Source organism: Thunnus maccoyii, chromosome 6 (assembly GCF_910596095.1).
Source record: "Thunnus maccoyii chromosome 6, fThuMac1.1, whole genome shotgun sequence".
In the NCBI taxonomy this organism is placed as follows: Eukaryota; Metazoa; Chordata; class Actinopteri; order Scombriformes; family Scombridae; genus Thunnus; species Thunnus maccoyii.
In genome coordinates, this window is record NC_056538.1 from 19,536,052 (window position 1) to 19,558,807 (window position 22,756).

At 41.8% G+C, this 22,756-nt stretch overlaps 2 protein-coding genes across 7 annotated transcripts in view; both read right to left on the reverse strand.

The window, feature by feature from the left end:
• npas1 (neuronal PAS domain protein 1) overlaps positions 1 to 4,594 on the reverse strand; it is a 63,946-nt gene extending 59,352 nt beyond the window's left edge. For 3 of the 6 annotated variants that reach the window (XM_042413916.1, XM_042413917.1, XM_042413915.1), the window contains exons 1-3: positions 4,513 to 4,594; positions 1,006 to 1,142; positions 779 to 919 (exon numbers count right to left, since the gene is read on the reverse strand). The gene's annotated coding sequence lies outside the window, so the exon portion shown is untranslated. The other 3 variants (XM_042413918.1, XM_042413919.1, XM_042413920.1) reach the window with 3 other exon arrangements.
• A 2,416-nt stretch (positions 4,595 to 7,010) lies between these two features.
• Positions 7,011 to 22,756, reverse strand: part of arhgap35a (Rho GTPase activating protein 35a) — a 65,454-nt gene continuing 49,708 nt past the window's right edge. Inside the window, exons 3-7 of the mRNA XM_042413850.1 lie at positions 21,787 to 21,928; positions 16,183 to 16,260; positions 14,424 to 14,555; positions 12,862 to 12,967; positions 7,011 to 10,990 (exon numbers count right to left, since the gene is read on the reverse strand). Coding sequence (XP_042269784.1) covers positions 10,507 to 10,990; positions 12,862 to 12,967; positions 14,424 to 14,555; positions 16,183 to 16,260; positions 21,787 to 21,928 — 942 coding nt within the window. The 3' untranslated portion in view covers positions 7,011 to 10,506. The remainder of the gene's footprint in view (positions 10,991 to 12,861; positions 12,968 to 14,423; positions 14,556 to 16,182; positions 16,261 to 21,786; positions 21,929 to 22,756) is intronic.

A 22,756-nucleotide genomic window follows, 5' to 3' on the forward strand; every position in this document is an offset into this window, starting at 1 on the left:
GAGGAAAATACCTCTCGAATACCTCCACACTTGCAGTAAAACACACACAGCAGAGTCCAGGGGAAGCTTGCCTTGTAAATAAATTATGAACAAGTATGTTACACGGGATAGACTGTTGGTTGGGAGTCTTCCCATGAGGACTCTAGTAATGATGCTTTCTCATCTTTCCAGCAGAGTTGTGTAACGTATACCACCATCTATTAATCCATCTTCATCAGCATGATGGATGGAAATATAGCCTATCCTTATGCCAAGAGATCTGTGCTTTAAAATTCTCAGTTCCTAACAATGAACTGTATATTTACAACACACCTAGCACGCTACGTTCATTAGAAATTTGATGGCATGTTCCGACTGCAACTTGTGTTAAAAAAACTTTATAAATAGCTCAGTTTGAAAAACTGAGAGATGTTCATCGAGCCAATCACAGCCAAGTCTAACTGAAGTGAAGAAACAACAACACTGGCACTCTCAGGAGCAACGTGCAACCTGCTACCGACCACCTAATAACACACATTGCTGAGAAGACACAGGTAATGTGCCTGGACTGAGAAGTGCTGGCTGTTCAGGGTCGAGGAGTGTGAGTGCCGGGGAGCGGGGCCTGCTGTGCTGGGGAGGAAATTCTCAGGGCGATCGATGCGGAGGATTAGGGCCGGCTTTGGGGCTCAGAGGCCTGGATCTGAGCAGTATTCTCAGTGGGGCCCCTGGGAGAGCTGGAGAGGAAAGCTGAGGGGGAGAGAAGAGGACGGCCAGGGGAGAGAGAGGAGTGAGGGCTAACCTGGAACTGTCAGGAGGCTGAGAGAGGGTAGGCCAGGCTGGGAATAGAAGAGCAGTCAGGGTCCCTGTTGACATCATGAATGGCACTGAAACTCTGCCACCCACTCAGATAAACACACACCAACATGTCTGATTGGATAAGCTGCAGAGCAAGGAGAAGGGAAGAGGACATTTATTGTAAAAACAGACCGACAAAAGCAAATGAAGTTGGTTATTTTGTCTCCTTACACTCCATCTTTTCATTTTCTCCGGGCCAAATCGGTAGTTGTCTTCTAACTTGATGAGTGCGGCGCACAACAAAAGGCTCCCTCCGTCTGTGTGTCTGCCTCTGATGCTCATGATTGGTCAGCCCATTCGCCAGCTCGCTGCTCTCCCCCGGGTGTAGACGGTTGGATCCATGATTCATTTTGCAATGAGGAAAAAAAAGGAGAGAGCGCATGTGAGAGAAGAAACAGCCAAGACCACTGGGAAATTATACGGTGGAGCGGCGTGGTGGATCTGGAATTAAACGGCATAATTAATCAAGCAAAAAAACAAGCACGTTGCTCATACATTTATTATTTGCATTTTTTCCACTTCAGGAGATGTAATCAGCAGATATATACGTCAGGGCCCCTGATCCGTGTCACAGGGACCTGGAGGCCGGGCACCCATTTCGACCACTGACCCTAAAAGCGTAAAGTGGGATCAGTTCTGCTCAACGCTTTATTTTTTCTCTCACTGACTATCACACAATGCCCTCTGCCTCCAAAGTAATCTCCACAACAAGCAGAACAAGTCCCACAGAATCATGTTGTTGTCTCCCTGTCCTTTAAATTAGGATGTCTGCAAAATTGGGTTCACAACTCTGGGCTCTCTGTGGAGTTGTTCTGCATTATGCATTGTGTGCACTTGACCCAATAAAGAAAAACTAGCCACTTTTAGAAAGATACCGCAGATACATCACAGCAATATGATCACATTGCAGTAAAGGGGCTGACAAAATCACATAAATACCTCATGAAAAAAACTGAAATAACTAAATCACCACTGCAAAGACGGCAGCAAAGGTCACATTAGGTTACATGCCAATTAGCAGCACTTGTCAAACCCATGTACACTACTGTATGTCCATCATACCGTACTCTTGTGACAGCTGCTTTCTTTAACATTGCATCTGCAGTTTGGGCACTGATGATTTGGCTTATTTGAAGCTCTGTTAGCTGTCTCACGTTGCTTTAAAAACTCATTTATCAGTACTGATTGCCAGGCCTCTGGTGCAGCTGACAAATGCTGCTAATTTGCACGCAGCCTAATATGACCTAATATTTGTAGTTTTGAGTTTTTAATGATGATTTAGTGACTTCAAAGTGCTTTTTCATGAGGTGTTTGTATGTGATTCTGCCTTCCTTGTAGTCATTTTGCAGTGACATTTATCTATTAAAAGTGGTTAGTTCTTTTGTGCAGAGCAACTTTATTTAGGAAACATTGTTGTGACCCCAATTTTGCAACTTAAAGCACTGGTTCCCAACCTTCCAAGCAAACTCTTATCACAGGTTGCAGATGGCTATCAGCTATGAGAAGTTCAACCAAAGGTGGTGAGGTTTCCTTTGCCGCTTTGATGCCTTTTAATAGCTTTTGGAGTCGTGAAGATGTTAAACAACTCTCCAGTATACATTTTTAAAAAGGAACAATTTGAGAAAACTCTAACCTAAAGAACATGGTGTCTTTTTACATGAGGCATTTCTATTTTGTAGTTTTGTCCATTGCACATACAGTACATCACATTTATGAACACTGATCTAGAATATTATTATTTGTGTATATTTTATACAAATAATACTTATCTATATCTTGTTTCTATCCTCCTCACTGATCTTTTTTGTGGCTCTGTCTTGAGGAAGCTTTATTCTATCTTGTAGCAATAATATATGAAATGTTAAAGATGCCATGATGCACAATAATATTAAACTATGATTATGTATTAGCCAATTAGCACTGGTTCCGAACATTTTTGGCTTGTGACCCTTTAAAGCCAAGCAATGCCCACTAGCAACCTCTCATCCCAGGTTGCAGATGTCTATCAGCTGTGAGATGTTCAACCAAAAAGTGAGTGATTCCTTTTAAAAGTTTTTGGCGTCCTGAGAATGTAAAACTCTCTAGTATGAATACAAAAATCAAAGATTTATGAAAAAATAAGCATCATTTTGTGTGTTGCATCTACTTCTTTACTGTTTTTGGATAATCTCACAACCCCTCAGATTTACACTTAGCGAGGGACCAAAAGAATAAGTCTTAATGTGATGCATTTCCATTAGGTATTATCTATATTGTACATTGCACATACAATAAATTACATTTATACACAAAGGTGTGTAGAGCTGCAATGTTTAGTCAATTAATCTATTAGATGCCAACTATTATATTAATCGCCAACTATTTTGATAATAGATTAATCACTTTGAGTCAGTTTTTAAGAATGAAAATGTCCACATTCTCTAATTTCAGCTTCTCAAATATGAATATTTTCTGGTTTCTTCAGTCCTCCATGATAGTAAACTTAGTATCTTTGAGTCAAACAAGATATTTGAGGACATCACAACAGTGATCAGCATTTTTTCACTATTCTCTGACATTTTATGTACCAAACAACTAATCGATTAATCAAGAAAATAATCGACAGATGAATCAATAATGAAAATAATTGTTAGTTGCAGCCCTAATGGTGACTAATGTACTGTATAACTTTGATTTATTATTTTTATGTAAATAATACTTCTCTGTACCCTGTTTCCAGCTTCCTCACCTCAATTTTTGTGGCCTTGTCTTGAGGATCAATTATGGTTTATTCTACCTTGGCAATAATGTAGCAAAGGTTAAAAATGCCATGAAGAATAGTAATATCACTAACATCTCATACAGTGCAGTCACACTGTATGTTGCCCTGTCAATATGCTATTAATATTATCCAATTAGCAGGGGTGGTTTTACTAATATAACAGATTGGTTGTTGTTATAGTAGGAACATTGATGTAATCATTTTCATTGCTGAATTTTTGATCTCCTGTGCCTCCAACCACATGTATCTAACCCCCCATTATGCCCATAATGCATAAATACATCAACCAAACAGTTTGAAACGTATCACTCTCCAGCTGGTCAATACGGCTTGTTGCTGGAGTGCCGTCATCAATCGAGGTATCAATATGGAAATACCACTGTGACCCAGACATTAATCAATGGGTTCCTCGGGGAGGAGAGGGAGGGCAGGGGCACCTGAAATCATCAATGAGACTGATCGGCCGGCAGTCAGACTCGGACAGTCCGTACTGATAAGAGCATTTCCACCTGTAGCGGCCGGAGCGCAGAGACAGGCCGCATCTGAATTCAATACCCGCCGCCGCAGCTGCGAGCTCGAAGCCCAGAAAGACACGGTTGAGCGGAGATACGTGCCTCGACTCATCATAAGATGATATATGTCTCCCTGCTCCTCTATGTCTACCTCAGAACTTTTTTGGGGGCATGCTTGCACTAAAAAAGCACATCACGCCTCTAAAGCTGAGCAACAATGACTTCAAATTAACTTCTTTGTCTTTATTCTGCGGCTTACTTAGCAGAGCACCCCCTCATCTTCCTCCCCGCTATCTCTGGAGTTTAGTCAAACCTATTTCCCCCTTCAACTTCAAACTGTAAGAGGGGGAAGTGGGAGCTCGACATCAATGAGTAAAGGCCTTCATATTCTCGCATTCAGCTCACTGTGAGAGCAGGATTAAAACGTCGTCTCACTCCTGACATCCAAATCTTGACCTAATCAATTAGGTCCATGGTCTGCGTTTGCCTCCTTCACTCAGATACAGCAGGGCAGGCTCTGACGGGTAGTGTGGGACAAGTGAGCCTCCTAGCGGCTGAAGTGTGTACGCACAAGGCAAAACAGCAATATGCCAGTGCAGAGACAAGTATTATAATAAATCCAAAGGAAAAAAAAGGTTGGATGATTGTGATTTAATGAAATTATAGAGGAACAAAGTGTGCAAATTCACCTCATACATGCATGTCTGCAACTGGTTTCATCCCCACTGTGGCCAGTAACGCAACGTTGAAGATCCCCATATTTGACTTCCAATCAAATCCCGCGCTGCCCTCTCCCTCATGACACTTCTTAAAGGTTAGAGTTCAAGGGTCGTGTGTCCTGTGTGCACACGAGTCTGCCCTTTTCATTCCCAATCAGCCGCTCTTTTTTTTTTTTCTGTGCCAGAGTGAAGAGAGATGCACCACAAAGGTCATGGACATGGATTTCCTTTGGTTTGACTCAATGAAAAGGTCAGATGAGGGCATCATGAAATGGCAGTGAGGCCTTCACATCGCCCTCACAGGGACCAGAATCCTTACATCACCCTGAAATGGCACAGACTGAGCCCTTCTCCGGGTCCGCTCTCTCAGGAACCAGGACAGTCCCGTGGGCCGCCGTGACCTCGTCTGGTCCCCCCCTTTGTGGCTTTACTGTCCCTGAACAAACAGTGTGCAGAACAGTGCAACAAACTGTGGTCCAATGAGAATAAACTATGTCATATTGTATGAAAGTAAACTTTGTGATGAAAAGGGAACCACAGTGCTGAAAAAAGTTAATTCATGCACATCTTCCTACGACTGTAATTTTGAGTTGCAATGATCGACAAAAAATAGTTGCCAACTACTTTGGTAATCGATCAATCGCTTTTTTTTTTTAAGAGCTGTTAGAATTCTCTGATTCCAGCTTCTTAAATGTGAATATTTTCTGGTTTCTTTAGTCCTTTTTGATAGTAAACTGAATATATATGGGTTATGAACTGTTGGTCAAGACAAAACAAGGATTTCAGATGGCATCTTGGGCTTTGGGAACAACGAGGGACATTTTCTAAGATGTTATAGACCAAACAACTAATCGATTAATCGATAATGAAAACCTTTAGTTGCAGTCGTACTGTAATTACATCTAAACTAAACTACAAAGCTCCAGTTCCAGTGTTGTGTGTGATGGATTAACAATAAACAGTTATGGGGATTGCTCTTTACATACTTTTCTTGTGTCAATATGCGTTGATGTCTGTGTCAGTAGGGCCTGTCTTTGTAAAGGTGGATCAGGGTTGCAGTGTATTTAGCTCCTCTACTGTATATGGCGTGACTAAAGCTCTGTTGGTAGAGCATGTTGGCCATTAATAATAGGGTTTGTTTTCTCCAGTGGAGTGTTGAAGTGTCCTTGCACAAGACATTGAACCTCAAATTTATTTTGAGCACTGTTTATTGTATTTCTTATGGACTTTTCTAGTTCCAGTTGTTTATTACTTTAATGAATAACAAAGTGCTCTTTTTCATTGCACTTGTACCTGGTCAGCTACAGTACTTCAAAATTTGTACCACGGCTCTTTCTGAGTCACTATCCTCTAACGCTTGATTGTCTTGCCTCGTTTGTAAGTCGCTTTGGACAAAAGCATCTGCCAAATGACTGTAATGTATTGGAATACGTGACTCAGCAAGAAGTTGAGGTGAATATTTGATGGTGGTTTTACTGTTGTTGATGTTGCTCTTATCAGGTTGCATTGTTGCATATCACAACGTGAAAAGCCAGCCTGCCTCTTACTTGTCTGCTGTGTTCAGGGTCAGAATTCTAAGTTAAACTAGTTCATTTGAAAACTCAAAATAACAGTATTCTCACATCTATACTGCTTATACAGTTCAGTGTAATTATGCTTTTCTGCAATTTTCAATGTTTTTCAGTCCTCTTACACGTGGTTTATAAATAGCAAGTTAGAGGTTCATTTTTGACCTTGAAAACAGTAGTTTGACCTCTTAACTCAAGTCCACATACCAGCTTTTTCCAAAGCTTTATCAATTTTTTCCTCAAAGTTGGTCAAGGGTTCCTCCTCTGCACAACATGTCAGCAGGTCATTGTGTAAACAAAGAGGCAAGAAGCAGGAATTTTACAAGATTTGATTTATTAACTATGATACAGATCACATAAGGCCTTGCTGTATACACCATTCCCATTGAGACAAATTACCATACTCAGCAAATAATGACAGTTTTTTTGTTTGATGTTATCTTTTCAGTTTACAGTACTTCATTATTTTTTTTCTTTATTATTCCCCCCCCACCCATTATTTCTTTTTTTTTTATCATCTCTTAAATAGTGAGAGTGGTGGAGCCCTCTTCCTTGGTCGGGAAGTAATCATGCACTATACTGGGCTGGTCTCTCAATCGTTCACAAAGAAATTGTTAAAAAAAAAAAATGCTTTGTATTTTTTTAATTATTAAAATAAAACATAAAAAGAAACTTTTTTTTTTTTCTATCACCACTGACTAAAGGGCAAAGTGTTAGACCCCCTAACATACAAATAAACAACCATTTGAATATAGTTTTGCTTGTTTCTCATTTTAACTTAACAGACATCTGTCACCATTGTTGCAAAAAAAAGAAAAAAAAAAGAAAAGCAATGCAGCCACATATTATCGCTGAACCAAAGTCACATTTTTAAATTCAATTGTTCTTCTAAACTGTCACTTTGCTTCCCATCTCTCCCTCGACCCTTTTTTCCACAGTCTTTGGCTGCCTCACAGTCAGTTCAGTATTAACACATTGATATACACAGGGAACGCCACTGGCCGGCGTTCACACACAAGTACCAGTGGTCACCCCCTCCTTCCTCCCTCCATCTCCCAAATAATGATCCCATTCACCCACTCGCTGTCCGTCTTCCCCCCTCTCCCACTCTCCCCCATCGCTCCCTCATCTCTCTCACACTTTCTCTGAGGATCAGTGTGTGTAATCTGGACGAGCTAACAGGGTTACACAGCGGGGTAATGACCGCGAGGAGAACTGCATTCCTCTCCTTCACGTTTGTTTGGATCACGCTGGTGTCTGGCCATCTGCCAAGCACAGCATGCTAGCATGTTAGCTCAAACCCATACTTAATTCCTCCTCATCTATCATCGCACACACACACACACATACAAACACCCACGCACAAGGTAAATAGGTAGTGTAGACTGATAAAAGCTCCTTTAAGAGTTCAGTGATTGGTTAAAAGGTTTTTTTTTTCCTTTTGGGCAGAGAGGACAGTCTGGGGAGACATGCAGAGATGCAATTCAGTGTCAAACAGAATAAGTGACCTTGGTGAGCATCTGCTTAACATTAACACACATAAGTTCACATGCACACTCTTTCTTGAGCTCACACAAACACAGAAATGCACACACACAGAGACGCAGACGCACACACACACATTTCAAAAGCTGCTTCGATCAGGGCTCAGCAATTCTCCTCAAGCCCCATCTCGCCGGTTTCTACGGTAACAGCAGGCTGGGCCCAGGAATTTTGTGATGCTCCATTCCAGTCATGCAGTCGGATGAATGGCCTGTCTGTTCTGTCTGCTGTCTCTCCCAGACCCAACTGTCTCTCTTGGACAGGGAATGACAAGGGGATGTGGTGGCGTAACAGTGCCAGCGGGGGCAGTCTGGTGTAGTGGTTACACCCTTGCGAATTATATTTCGAGTCCACTAAGAGCAGGTTTTGAGTCTTCCTTCCAGAGGTATAATGCTGTGTCCTAAGAGGGCAGCGTGCTGAGGCCAGGAGCAGTGGTTACCGATTATTTCAGGCAATAAGCCTCCCACCTGTTAACGCTCGAGTCTCGCTTCAAGCTCTTCTTTCTGGCCTGTAATGCTACATTTTGCCAATCTATCCTAAGTCTTCATTTCCTTTCACTCAAATATGGGAAGTAGTATGCACTCCTTTAAAAAGAGCTGAGTGCCTCTGTGTCCACAGGGAAGTGGAAACTAACAGTAGAAAACAGAAAAGCAATTTCATTCACCACATGTCTAATCAACTGCAATGAGGCCACATGCTTTGAGGCAACAGAGCCTGGATCTACAGCAGCAGTCAAAAGTTTGGACACAATTTCTGATTCAACTGAATGGGAAGGTGTGTGCAAACTTTTGACTGGTGCTGTATATAATCTCAATTGATTTGTACCAAATTTAAAAACTGTGTGCTGCTGTTTTATGTACACTTCATGAGCTCTCAATATAATTTTACCAGACATACAATGAAGATAAATCTTGACAATTGCACCTATAAGAGAAGCTGACGCTACAAAAACCACAGTAGGAAAATGGTGCTACGCCCATGCAGTGGTTGAAGCGAGGTTATGGCTGTCATACCCATTACTTCCTCTAGATGTCAGTGGTGTGCTCCCAGAGAGAGAGAGAGAGACAGAGAGAGGGAGAGAGAGAGAGAAAGAGAGAGAGAGGGAGAGAGAGAGAGTGAGTAGGGTGGACTGACAATAAAGTGAACGGTGGCTGTCGCGTCATGGCAGCTCCAATTTAAAATGTGCCTTCAAAGTGCTCAGAAAAGTGCTTTATGAACAAGGTCCTTACTATGAAAACTGCAGCGCTGACTCGCTTGTAAAACCACCACAGCGTGAAAGAAGCAACATGACAGGTGAAGGTCCAACACTGGAATTATTCCACTATCTGCCTAATACAGGGAAATTCAGGTAAAACAAAACGGCATGGATACATGCGCACACAGACAAGATAGCCAGCCACACAAACACTTACACACAAGGCCACTCACTGACTGACAGGCCTGGGTTTCTCTGTGCATAAGAGGATGACATAATAAAAAAAAAAAACACATCGGGAAAGTGAAACTGGGGATCTGAGTGTAGAATCAAGATTTAAAAATCCACTTTTTAAGCAGTTTCTTCATGTGTTTACAAGGACAGGACATGAGGTTGAAGTTCATACCGAGAGAGAGCGAGAGAGAGCCAACAGGAGATTGGGAGGTGCCTTCCCAGAATGCCAAGGGTGTGAGAACACCCATAATCCTTTGCCCCAATCTGCTGCTCAGCAGATCCGGTTGGTTGGGTTTTTTTTTTTTTTTCTGTGCTTGGCATACTGCTTCGACTGAAACTGTTTTGTCTGCGTGTGTGTGTGTAGCCGTGTGAGGGGTTGATAGACAGGAATATGTGAGTCGTGGAGGACAGAACATCCTGTCAGTTGAGTAGTAACACATGTTTCTTGCTTAAGTCCTCTGGTATGGTGGTAAAATAAACAAACACGTGTTCAGGACTCTGCTCCACTTTGCCCCAGCCGCAGCCTCCAGGTAGGTACAGTTAGGTAGGTCGGTTTGCGAGAAACGTGCACCACCCCACCTAAATTCCCAGCAGAGTTAGAGAGGCTGAGGGATTGAGGAGAATGGTTGTCGGAGGCACACTGGCCACTGGATGTTTGTGTAAAGTGTGTGTTTGTTTGTGGGTTCCCCGTGCACTTCACTTCTGAGTCCCTCCCTGAGTCCCTTTAACAGTTACTGGCAACAATTCACTCTTCATTTGTGTGTTTGTGTAGAGGTTCTCTATAAGGCAAGGAGGGCAGGTCTAGATGAAGTGAGACTGAGAAACAGTGGGGTAAAGTGGCAAGGAGGGAGAAAGATCATACTGCCAGTTCAAAGGCTCTTCAGTGTTCCCCTTTTCTGCCTTGTGTGTGTTTGATGCGCCCCCCTTCTCCCAAACATGTAGGTTTCTCCCTGTACATACTGCATCTCACTCAATCTCTCCCAACTTCTCTTCCTACCTCCTGTTCTAGTTTCAATTAATCTTTTTCAGTTCCTTCCCAAACTTCAAAATCTCTTTTTCTGAACCCCTTAAATCTCTCTATATCTTGTTATCCGTCTTCTTTGTTTGTTTTTTTTTCCTTCTCTTTCCCTTGATCCCTGGTTCACAGCGTGTGTTGTTCCGTGGGAGGGTGATGGGGGTGCAGGGAGGGTGGCAGCAGGGCAGGGATTGGTGACTGGGGAGTAGGAGGTGGGGAGTGGGGTGGGGACTGATGTTGATGGTGATGGTGGTGATGGTGGTGGATAGGAGGGCCATAGTGCGGAATGACAGGAGGGGTGGCAGGGAGGACGTAGGGAGTGGGGGACGGAGTTGGTGAGGATGAGTAGCCTCCAGCCATGCAGGAGTAGGCTGAGGTTCCTCCGCCAGAGGAGAGCGTGGAGGTGGGGGAGCCAGGGAGGCCGTCAGCCAGTGGCTGATTGTAGAAGAAGTACGCGCACTGGTGGATGAAGCTCTCGATGATTGTCTGGTAGGTGCGGGTAGCAGTCAGGGCGTCCATGGTGGTGAAGTCTGGTCTCATCAGTGTGGGCCAGAAACAGATGGACAGATTCTCGCTGGTCATCAGGTTCAGCTTGTTGTTTTGACTCACCCTGGGCAAGTAAGATAACACAGAGAAACCAAAATGAGACACAAACCAACAAAAGAAAACTCTTGATCACATAAGCTCAGGCTAATACACTAGCAAAAAGTTTTCACGTGGTCAAAATGCCCAACGTACTGTAGCTAATTCCTCTGTGCAGTAGTTAACTATTAAAAACACATAATTGAGCCACACCATCATTAAGATTAATTTTGGCACAGTAGTTTATTTTGAATCATTCTCACATACCCTGTCCAGCTGCTGTAAATATTCACTAGAACCAAATTCGTATTCATTTGTGGCTGAAAAAAGTTCCCAACATATCTACAAATTACTGCTGTATGACTAATGTAAAATGTAAAATTTAAAAAATGAAGAATCAACTTAGCATTCTTTAAAAATGAAACAATATATTTGTGACCAGTTTTTACAGATTTTAGAATGAATGAATGAATGGGGCTGAGTGCCACAGACAATGTAGGGACGTAGGGTAGGAAAGTATTGAAATTGTTGGTTTCAGTCAATTCTCGGGATTTGTTGACAATAAGAAAAATATAGAATTACAGTGACCACATCCTTTCAGACATTAAGTGCTGTTTCACCCTTCTTGTCTGTGTATATCCCTTTCATGTTTTTGACTTGAAAATTAGGCTGAGCAATATGGTTGAAATCAATATCACAATATTGAGACATAGATGTCTCAACTGTTTTTGCATATTTTGAAAAATGGGCAAAATGTCACAATTCAGTGGATGTGCTGAAAAAAATTTCAGCTCTCTAGGACCTATGGTGAAATTTAAATGATTTTTGGAAGTTTTGACTGCAATACGTTTACGGTTATAAACCAGTCGTCAGTCATGACCAAAAGTTATTAATTGAATTAATTGAATATGACTGTAGAACATGTGGAAAATTTTTTACTCAAATCCACGCAGCTAATTATGAGATATAAACTTTTTCTTATTTGTGGCAACCCCTAGTGTCAGAATGTGCCAGGACTGCACAGTGAAGCTCAGACCTAGCATCTTAACACGTGCTCCAAGTTTGGTTACAATAACTAAAGCCAATTTTGATTTATGAATGTTTACTGAACTTAAAGACACAGGTTTAAAAATAATAATTATATTATAATTTCAAAATGGTATGGAATAACCAAAATCTGAAAAAGTATTTTTTTCCAGTTTGGTCCAGATATGCCAAATATGATGCCGATTGCTCAAAATTTGTCAGAGGAGTAGTGAAAAAGAAAATGGCAAGAATCTATCTAGATGCAAATGGGCGTGACTTATATGGATAGTTATATGTTTCTAGCTTATATGTTTCTAAGACCAAAACGTAAAGTTTGTTGTTATAGCGCCACCATCTGGCCAATCAGAATATTTTTTTCTGGTAGAGTAGTAGGTGAGATTTCCAAACCTATCTGCCAAGTTTGGGAACTGTAGCTGCTACAGTTTCTGAGACCCAGATATCTTCAGGGCACAATAATAATAATCATCCTAACAAATACAATATGGTTCCAGCAGCTTTGCTGCTTGGACCGCTAACTATGCAAAAGTTTGAACATAGATTATTAAGTTTTCCTGCATTTTTGTAGCACAGTAGTCAGTTAGTCATGTTCCTTAACTCTTATATTTTAAGCTGTCACAGTAGCAACAAACAGCACAGCAAAAACCTTAATACCTGGGATAATGTAGAACTATTAATAAATAAATCTATTGGCATCCACATACAAAACACAGATCATGACTCAACCCGAGTAAAACCCCTATTCTGTCAGTGAGCTGGTTTCGGTGATGTCACTGCTGGGTCACTTGACTGGGTGACCGGCGGTGTAGTCAGCACGGCTGTCAGAGGCCGTCTCTGACCCCGTCACTCACTCACTTGTTCAAGTGGCTGATGACATATTTGAAGACCTCATAATTCTCCTTGGGGAAGCGGCGCAGAATGTCCTTCATCGTCTGGAAGCGCTGCTCCCTATCGTTGATCTCTGTATGAAGACACAGAGAGACAAGAGATTAGAGGAAAGTGGCTGAAAGAAAAGATGTCAGGAGAGTGAAAGCAGGGAGTAAAAGGAGAAGAGGAATGAGGGGGGGAGTGCAATGGTGAAGAGGAGAGTTTGAAGAGCATAGTGAAAGCAATTGGATTCAGCTCTCAAAAAAAATCTGTGAGACACAGTGATTTCATCCTACAACAGCACATGTTTCAAACATCCCAGTGACGGACGAAAACACACACATACACTTCATAATGATGCCAAACTACAATTCTCAGAAGAAAAAAAAAAAAAAAATCAGACAAAGACCACACACATTCCAGCGGAGAAACATACCACGCATACACCCATCACAGTGTCCTGCAGATTGCAACAACTCCCAGTTACACACATATAAACACACACACAGGGTGTGTTAAGCCTGATGGCAGCGAGGAGTGAGTCAGAAAAGCTGACGTCACCAGCTAACACAGTCCGTCCAGTGTGTATGTGAGCGAGGCAGAGAGCAGCAGTGAGAGCAGCAGATGTTCTCCTCCACATCACAAACATGATTTACAATCAGAGAATTTGAGCATGTATTCCCACAATGAGGTCAGTGTGGATCAAAAACAGATTTGAGGCGGAATCACTTTACACAGTCCCAGTTCCTCCTGCTGCACATCCATCATCAATGATCAAAACTTAACTAACTTCCTACATCTTATTTCAAGTAACGTCACTGAAATCCATCCGCCCAGCTTTTCCTAAAGCTCCCTCTTCCTCCATCTCTTCGTCTTTGCTGTTTTTTTTCCTTTCAAACTGCATGTTCTTGTCTCTAACTCAACCTCACTTTTCTCTTTCACTGTTTCTTCTTTTCCTCTACTGTGGCACAGACTGCAGGAGCTTTATCAGGTCTCTGTCACGGCTGAAGGGTCTCACTGGAGTCGTTAAAAAACACACATATACACACATGCAGAGCTCGGTGAGTGACAGCAGCCTTGCGGCCCGCGGGTAAATCTCTCTGGCGCGATGCAAGACTAAGCTATGCCTTAAATCTCCATTCCGACAGATTACAGGACACAACGAGAAAAAGAGAGGCAGTAGAGAGCGGAGGAGCACACTCGTTTATCTAACATGACTGTTTTCTCATACTTCATCCAGACCCTGCTATCCACGGTGCTCCTGCATCCCTCCATCATGTGCAATCACCACCACATTCCCCTTCCCGAAGCCTTAAATATTCTCTCCTCCATCCCTTTCTCTTCAGTTCCCCAGCTTCTTGCCGAGTGACAAATCCAATTCTCCCCATGGATGGATTTGGATTGCAAGAGTTTTGCTTGTTAGTTGAAGAAAAGTTACAACGAAGGAGGAAAAGAATTTCAGGCAAAATCCAATACACCTCGGGTTTTAGTGAACCCTCCCCACCTCCCTTAGCCCCCTCGTCCTCTCAAACCAGAGCCCCAGGACTTACTGAAGGCCTCCACCAGCTCTCCCTGCATGCTGTAGGGTACCAGAGGCTCAGGTAGCTCAGAGAAGAAGGCCTTCATCGCTCCTGCAACTGTGTTAATGGTGAAGTCTTTCTCCACAAGGTCCAGGTTGTGATCTGGTGAAAAAGATAGAGACGGAAAAATACATTAGCCTCTGGAAGTTCATGAAGTACAAAGACCATGTATATATAACAGAAACACCTTACAATCTCATGCACTCCATAATAATCACATATTGTACACTACCTTTGTGAAGCTCATGATGTTGATTCAACCAGAGATTTTGCTGCACATATTCCACCAAAGTAGCTATCCCTTTAATATCTCTGGTTAAATCAGATCATTGTGGACAATGTTGCAATTTTTGATATTCATGTAAATATTGGACTTTTACACGATTTTTTCATCAATGTAATGGAGAACCTTGATTTGTCAAGTATTCAATTTGCTGGATAAGCTAAAAAAAAACACAAATTCCTGTTTGGTTATTTCATCATTATCATTTACTAAATACAAACTATGAATAGACTATGAATTGTTACTCTTGTTATTTCTGTCTGTACATATGAAATCTATTGCATGTCTTTCCTGGAAGCGGGATCTCTTCTTTGTTGCCCTTCCTGATGTGTCTCCCTTTTTTGACCCCAGTTTAGGTTTTTTGGGGGAGTTTTATATCCAAACTGAGGGTTTAAGGACAGAGGGAGTCATCTGCTGTGCAGATTTTGTAAAGCCTTGTCTGATTTGATTTTGGGTTATATAAATAAATCTGACTTGACTCCACTTACAAATAGAAAATGAATAGCATCTTTGATGATCACCATCTGAGCATTTTGAATTACATACTCTACTTAATATATAGAAGTAGAATGAACTATAGACTATTATTAAGTTGAAATGAGTGAAGAGACAGTCCAGACAGCAGAGCCACTAGAGCACCACTCTAGCAGATAGAGCAAGAGACTTAATTAAAAAAGCCATTTTCTGATAAATTTTTACTTTACAACTTTACAAAAGGTGGGATGTGCGGGAAGAAGAGAGGCAAAAAAAAAGGACTACAGATACTCCTCAGACTGTTCAGAGTTCTTGAACAGTCTGAGGCGTGCTCCCATTTTGAGAGTGCGGTGCTTCTGAATCTGCCTTCTCCTGTAATGAGTTATCAGAATCTTCAGGGAGCCAATGAAGTGCCATCTTCAGTGTGGCTATGAGACACCTGCACTGTAGTTTCACCTGTAACTGTCTTGTCCCATTGGGCCGAGGCTCAGAATGATTCCATGCAGGGCTTCAACTCTGATTACCTGAACTGGATTTAACCTCAACCATGCGTGGACACATGCGTATACACGCACGCATTCGCAGGCCATCCTGCTCTGCCATCTATCTCGCCAGTGACATGCTTCATTAACCAAACCAATCTGGAGGTAATTAACTGCCCACACCTGATAGACATACGCATGGGCACACACAGAGAGAGCACATGTACATGCACATGTGTGTACATGCGCACGCACACAATAGCAGGTTGAAGATTGAGGAGGCAGCTCTACAGTCTAAAAGGAAGCGAAGGCCAATTCCCTCGGTAGAATTAGCGCTCCCTGGTTAATTAAGGGAATTCAAGCTTGTTATAGACAGAGTCAGACATACACACACCCACACACATCTTCATGGCCTTTTACTTCACGCCAAGCAAGTGAGTGTACAGCTGGAGCAAGAACATATGAGTACTATATATGAGAAGTAACACACCTTGGTCAAATTGCCGCTGCATGCTCTCCATCTCTGCCTTGTTCCCGCTGACCCTGTAGATGCCCTCTGTGCTCAAACCTGGTGGAGAGAGAGTGCAAGTAACATTATCAGCACAGCGCTCCTTTTCATGCCTTTAATTTGCAACAAGAATCAAGTATTTATAATAGCTGGTCATTCACCTCCAAGAACCCTTTGATATATCATTATGTGGTGTGTAGATGCACTGTTAAGGGCTGAAAAAGTAGTTATTCCAGGCTGCTTTAATGGCCTTTCCTTATGTTCCCTTCCATCTAAACACACTATTAGCACTATTTATTAAACCCATAAAGCACTCCTGCAGGCCTGCTAAGAGCCTGCTGGTGCACAGTGACGAGCTGAGGGTACCTTAGTGCCACACATATAAAAACGACTTGAGGAACTGTGCATGCCATGTGCTTTTCCTTCTCAAAGTCATTCTCAAGGGGCTGTTTACAAAGGATTTGCAGCCCATTTTTAGATGCTCAACAGAAATTGTATTTATATTTACTAAAAGGACGCACAGGAGGTGTTGCGCTGGAAAATAGAAGAAAAGCAGCACAGCTAAAATGTGCATGTTTGAGCTCATATGTGTTTAAGATATTCCAGGTGCCCACTGACCAATAGAAATACCAGAGAGGAATGATGAGTGATAAAACAACTTGGGTCCATATTCAGTAATAGTTGAGACATAGAAATCAATATACTGATAGGAGTTCAGCAACATAAAAACACAAGACTAATGACCAGCAATGCAACAAACTTATTTCTCACTTAATTTTACCTCTCTGTTTCCCTTGCCTTCTGCTTGAATATGTATGTTTCCTGACTTTTAATGGCTCACAGCAGGTGCAGTCTAGTGTGGTATGATTGAAGCAGCCAATCAAATACTTACTAAGGAGGTCTGCTGGATTTTATTAAGTGTTTACAGCAATAATCTACTCTATAACAGTGTAATAATCTAATGTACTCTAAAGTTTTAAAGTTTAAGGACAAATCTCCCACACTGAACTTTTATAACTCCGAGAAGCATTTAATTAAATAGACTATCTTTTTTTGAGCTGACAAATACTAACTAAGCTATAAAATTTCCTCACATGTTGTATAACTTTCCTCTTGTGGGGAAAAAAGTACTATTGCAGTTTCAAAATATTTCAAGTTCAGCAGCAGAAAGCAGTTTGTTTTGAGTTCCACAGTTTTCCAGATATACACAAAACATGCCTTCGACAGCCTAGCATCAGGACTTATTTAATGTAGCATGTCTGACGAACTGCAGATTGGCCCCCAATTTGAAAGACTGGAGTGATACAAAACTTTACACCCTTTGTGGTAGGCTAAGTAAATTTTCCCCTTATCCTTCTTGTATTTCAGAAATACAGCCATGTACTCAGAACACGCAAGCAACTGAGTCAAAGTGGCACACTGACACCATGAAAAGGCATATAGATTGTAGGTGTGAATGGAGGCTCACTTCATTTTGGTTCATTAGTATTTTTTCCAATTTAAAAACAAATAAGATTCCACCTCCCTACCCTGTAATTTGCTCTATATTCACACTTTCGTGGCAATTCAGGGAGACAAAGAGCAGTCCAAAGGGAGTGAGAGAGATAGGGAGTGGCAGAAAAAGAGGGTGAGATAGAGAGAGGCAGGGAGGAAATGAGAGAGCTCTCAGTCAAGGCATACAGCATCGATCTCCTCCTTCTACCAATCAATTATCCACAAAAGCTTTTCTAGCCAGACACTAGGAAAACAGGGATGGGAGGAGAGATAGGGACAGGGGAGTAATGCAGCAGTGAGTGGGGGGAGAGATATAGGGGGCAAAATGGGACAAGCACCCAAGGATGAGAAAAATAGTGGGGGAGTGTGAGGACGCACAGGAGTGAGGGTCAGACTGATGAAAGAGAGAATGAGAAAAAAATAAAGGGATTAAGATAAGGAGAGGTATATAGAAGGATAGGAAACACACTTTAAACAGCAAAACACATAAAAGACAGAGGTTATAGGAGAATAAAAAGAATGGAAGAAAGCAACAAAGCAGAGGGCGGGGAAGAAAAGTCTGTGGATACAGAAGGTGAATAAAAGAGTTTTTACAGTTTCTCCAAAACAGACAACAGCATTCCTTTTCCTTTGAGGTCAAACAAAACACGAGCACTTCCTGGGGTCAACATCAATATGAGCACTTCCTGCGACAAACATGTTTTATCTGCATCCTCAAACTATGTTTCCTTTAACTTTTACTAATAACTCTCGATTCCCTTAGGCAATTATTAATCCTTACTACAGTGCATATTAAGACCAATAAATACCCTATTAGCTGTAACACTTTTTTAGCTGTTGGTGCCTACATCCTCATGCATTGCACACACATGAACAGATTAGAGACTGAAAAATACACCCATCTATGGTGAGTTCACAGCTTCCAGCAGCACTCAAGTGGCCAAAAACACACCTGTGTGAACCTGCAATCACACAAATTCTGAGAGCGTGATAAATGCTCCTGCAGTTAGCGGCTGCGCTCCTGCAGCATGTTACTGTCTGACGACACTCCAGCGTCTCTCTGGGTTCAGCAGCCCAAAGGCTGATTTCATCGTTCACCATGGAGACAGCCAGTCGCTGGGTGCTGCCCTTTACGTCGCTATGGAGGCTCCTACGGCCAGCAGATATGCCCGCACACGCTAACACACATTCATCACCTCGGCACCCAAGAGCAGAACACACTGTGGCTACCACGCTGAGAGAAAGCTAGAGCTGAGGAGAGATAACAGCAGTCACTATGGATTGATTTTATATAGCTGCTTTTCTACAAGCTCAGTGTGCATGAAAATAACACAAAATACCAAATCCACTCCCATTATTGTCAAGGACAAAGGGAGTGAGCTATGAAGTATGAATAAGAGAGGCAACAAAAGAAATAGGACTTCTGAATAGTAAATATGAAACCAGAAAATAGTACTATCATGCATACTGCCAAACACATGCCTCCGACATGTATAAAATAACAACATTTGGTTGTTGTAGTCATACATTCAAAATTTAATGACCAGAATTTAAACAGGGATCCCAAAATATTTCTTATCACAGTGAAGAAAGTCAAGGTTTTTTAAGATATATGAACACAAGTCTGTAAGAAGATTATCGATGGCATTTAAAAAGATAAAAATAAAAGCAGGGACGCTGGGTTTTGGTTAGCTGAAGGTATTTTTGTTTGAGTTGGAGGGAGAAGGGGAGGATGTGGGTCAAAGCCACAGGTTCAGGGTCAGCTTCACAACATAACTCATTATCAGCAACACTACAGTGACAAACATAGTGTCAGCGCTATACGGTAATTTCCTGTAAGTGCCATTACACGCACAGATTGTAGACGCAGATACAGGGAAGTAAAGTCTGACTTACAGCGACTACAATCGAAATTTCATAACACATTGTTATTCATTTCCCCTCCCAGTCGTCCCAGTGTGTGGGTGCGCCATTCAGCACAGCATGTGTTTTGTATGTAAATAAAATATTTTAGGTCACATACTGTTATTGGATATGACTGTCAGATATCTGTGAGGCAGCATTCCTCACACACACACACACACACACACGCAAATAACATAGGAGCAAGCTATGCACACATAGAAAACAGCTGAGCCCAAACAATCCTCCAATTTCCTACCTTGTGATATTGATCGAACAGAGGGAGCTATGGGGCAGAACATTACCTGGCAACCCCCTGGCTAAGAAACACAGGACACACACACACACACACACACACACACAATGCTCAAAAGATGAAGAGATTGAGGAATACGAGGAGGAAAAAATACAGTGAATTGAGAGAGGTGACGATAGGACGAGGGGAGGGATAGAAATATAGGTTAGGAATAAGATGAAAGAAATCAAATCTGACAGGTGAAGGTACTCAAAGAGAGAGAGAATGATGAGTGAATCAGGAGAAAGAAATAGAGAAACAAGGACACAGGAGGAGAGAAAGGGGGGAAATACTGAAGGAGCGAGGGTAAGAGGTGGAAAACACCTCTGCAGGAGGAGCATTCATCCTCATGTGTGCACAAGCTTGTGTACGTACATAAACGCATATTGAATCATTTTATCTCCCTCATCCAGAACTGAATACTGTAACTGCTCCAGTTAACATCTGAGCAGGGTGAGGTTAAATCTAACGTGATGCCTTGTTATCTAGAGCCGTGCCCCTGCACTCCAACACGTAGGAAGATGGTCAATGTTTGGTAAGGCCTCAGTAATCCACAAATACAGAGTCTTTAATCAGGACAGAGATTACAGTGGAATGCACTGGCATGTCAGTAAGCAACAGCAATGTTTTGACACACTCACTTGCTCAAAAGCAACTCACTTCATGGAACGAAACAAAAAAATCTTAAGTGTTAAAGTATTTTTTAGACATTACTAAGATGTATGATAAAGTTTTCTAAACCACATTTTAGTTAGCTGTAAACAAAACACAGAACTGTATTTCAGTGTAGAAAGATGCAATGTTTCTATATCTATAGAAACACATTGACCCTGCACTAAGACGCCTCTGGTTTAGTGTAACAGCTGGTGGCTGAGTGTGAGGCAAGCTGGCAGTCCTAGGGCAGCGGGGCACCAGAGCAGACTGGCAGGGGGTTTTTAGCATCTGGGCAACGGAAAGCAAGGTTAAGGGAGGCTATCCAACCACATCTGTGCTCCCACTACTCAGAGAGGAGAGGAGAGGAGAGGAGAGGAGAGAGGAGAGAGGAGAGAGGAGAGAGGAGAGAGGAGAGAGGAGAGAGGAGAGGGGAAAGGATTGTCGGGGGCAACAGACTGAAAACCTGTTAGCTAAACACAGTTGTGCACACACACTGATCCACACCAATGTTTATCTAAGCAGATGAGAGAATTTTAGTTAAAATACACAGAACTAATTTAACATTAGACTCCTTAACAAACTTTATTCCTTAAAAAGATCCTACTTGGCTTTTTTCATCATCACACTGCTCTGAATGTGGCTCTGATGACTGACTCTAAAGTTAGCACAAAAAAAAAGGACTGTAACCACTGGAAACAGAAGCCACCATGATCACAGTTTGGGAGGTGTCACACAATCTCTCCAACAAAAACAGCAGGGAATTTAAATATACAAATATCACTGCAAAATGCATTTGCAAATAAGGAACTTATCAAGTTTACGAAAAAGTAAGTTGACATGCCAACATGGTTCATATCTCTGGAGTTGCCCACCTACAAAGCCTACAGCTCAGCCGAGCACTAAATTTATCAAACTTGCACAAAGCACAGATGCATGCACACATAGATACAAAGGCTGTGTGTGATTTAAAGAGGACTACGGAATTACACTCTCAGCAGTGAACACCAGAGTAGGTAACAATCCCTCCAGGGAGGAGGATTAAGATAAGACAAAAATGCAGAGAAAAGTAAATGGATAAATCAAGAGAGGCAGGTATGGAACACGCAGAGACAGAATGGATCCTTTGCAATACAATTAATATTTAAATGACTCAAAACAACAGCCTGCACTGCATCCTGCTGGATAACAATAAGCATCTGCAGTCCTTACAAAGTCAACATTACCATCACATAGATTCTTACCTGTCGTTTCAATGAAACGGATGCACTTCTCAATAAAGACGGGGATTGGCCTCTCAGGAGTGACCACGGTGATCAACGGCATACCAAAGTAGTTGCTTTCAATGGGTTTTGAGATGGAATGTCTGGGTTTGGGTCGCGGTTTCTGAAAAGAAAAAAGAAAATAGAAGACAGATAAGGTTGGTGGGAGGAATCAGAGAAAACTGTTTTCATGACTTTATTTTATGTCGACTTGATCAACACAGACAGACATTTCCAAAATGGCACTGGACCTCATTCACTAATATGTGCGTAGAAATGTTCTTACTTACACAAAATAAGTGTGCGTGCAAAATTACCAATAAAAAAGAGGGCCATAATGGTAAAAATGTAGAAAAACTTAACTGCTAGTGAAATATAAACAATAGTTTCAAAGTAGAAGCCAGAAAAGGCTGGTAATCATGTCATTGGCACAACTGTTTGGAGCCCAATTGTGAATCCTGTATACATCCTGTATACCTGTTGCACCACTACCACTCAGTACGTCCGTAACAAAATAAAAAGTTAGTAAATGTGTAGATCTGTGGAATTGACCTAAATAAATCTCTACTGCTGCGCCAGGTGCACATTATGTTTCATCTCTGTCCACAACAAGCCGTGATGTACCAAAAGCAGACTGCCCCTCCCTGTACCACTACTGAACTGTCAGACTGTGAGTACACTGAACAGGCTGCTGGTTAACAAGCTGCAGATATCACATAGCCAAATCTGATGGGGTGAATGAATCGCTCTCACATTCCAATATGGAAATTCTGATATATAAGCTACTGTCATCTTAAAGTGGGAACTGGACAATTTTAATATGTTAATAATTTCCTTACATTCATGATGATGATTTATAAATTACAACATTTTAGCAATTAATTTTATAATTAGTCAATAAATTGTGTATTATTAGCAATTTCACAATTTTAAATGTGTTTTGTTTTTAAAA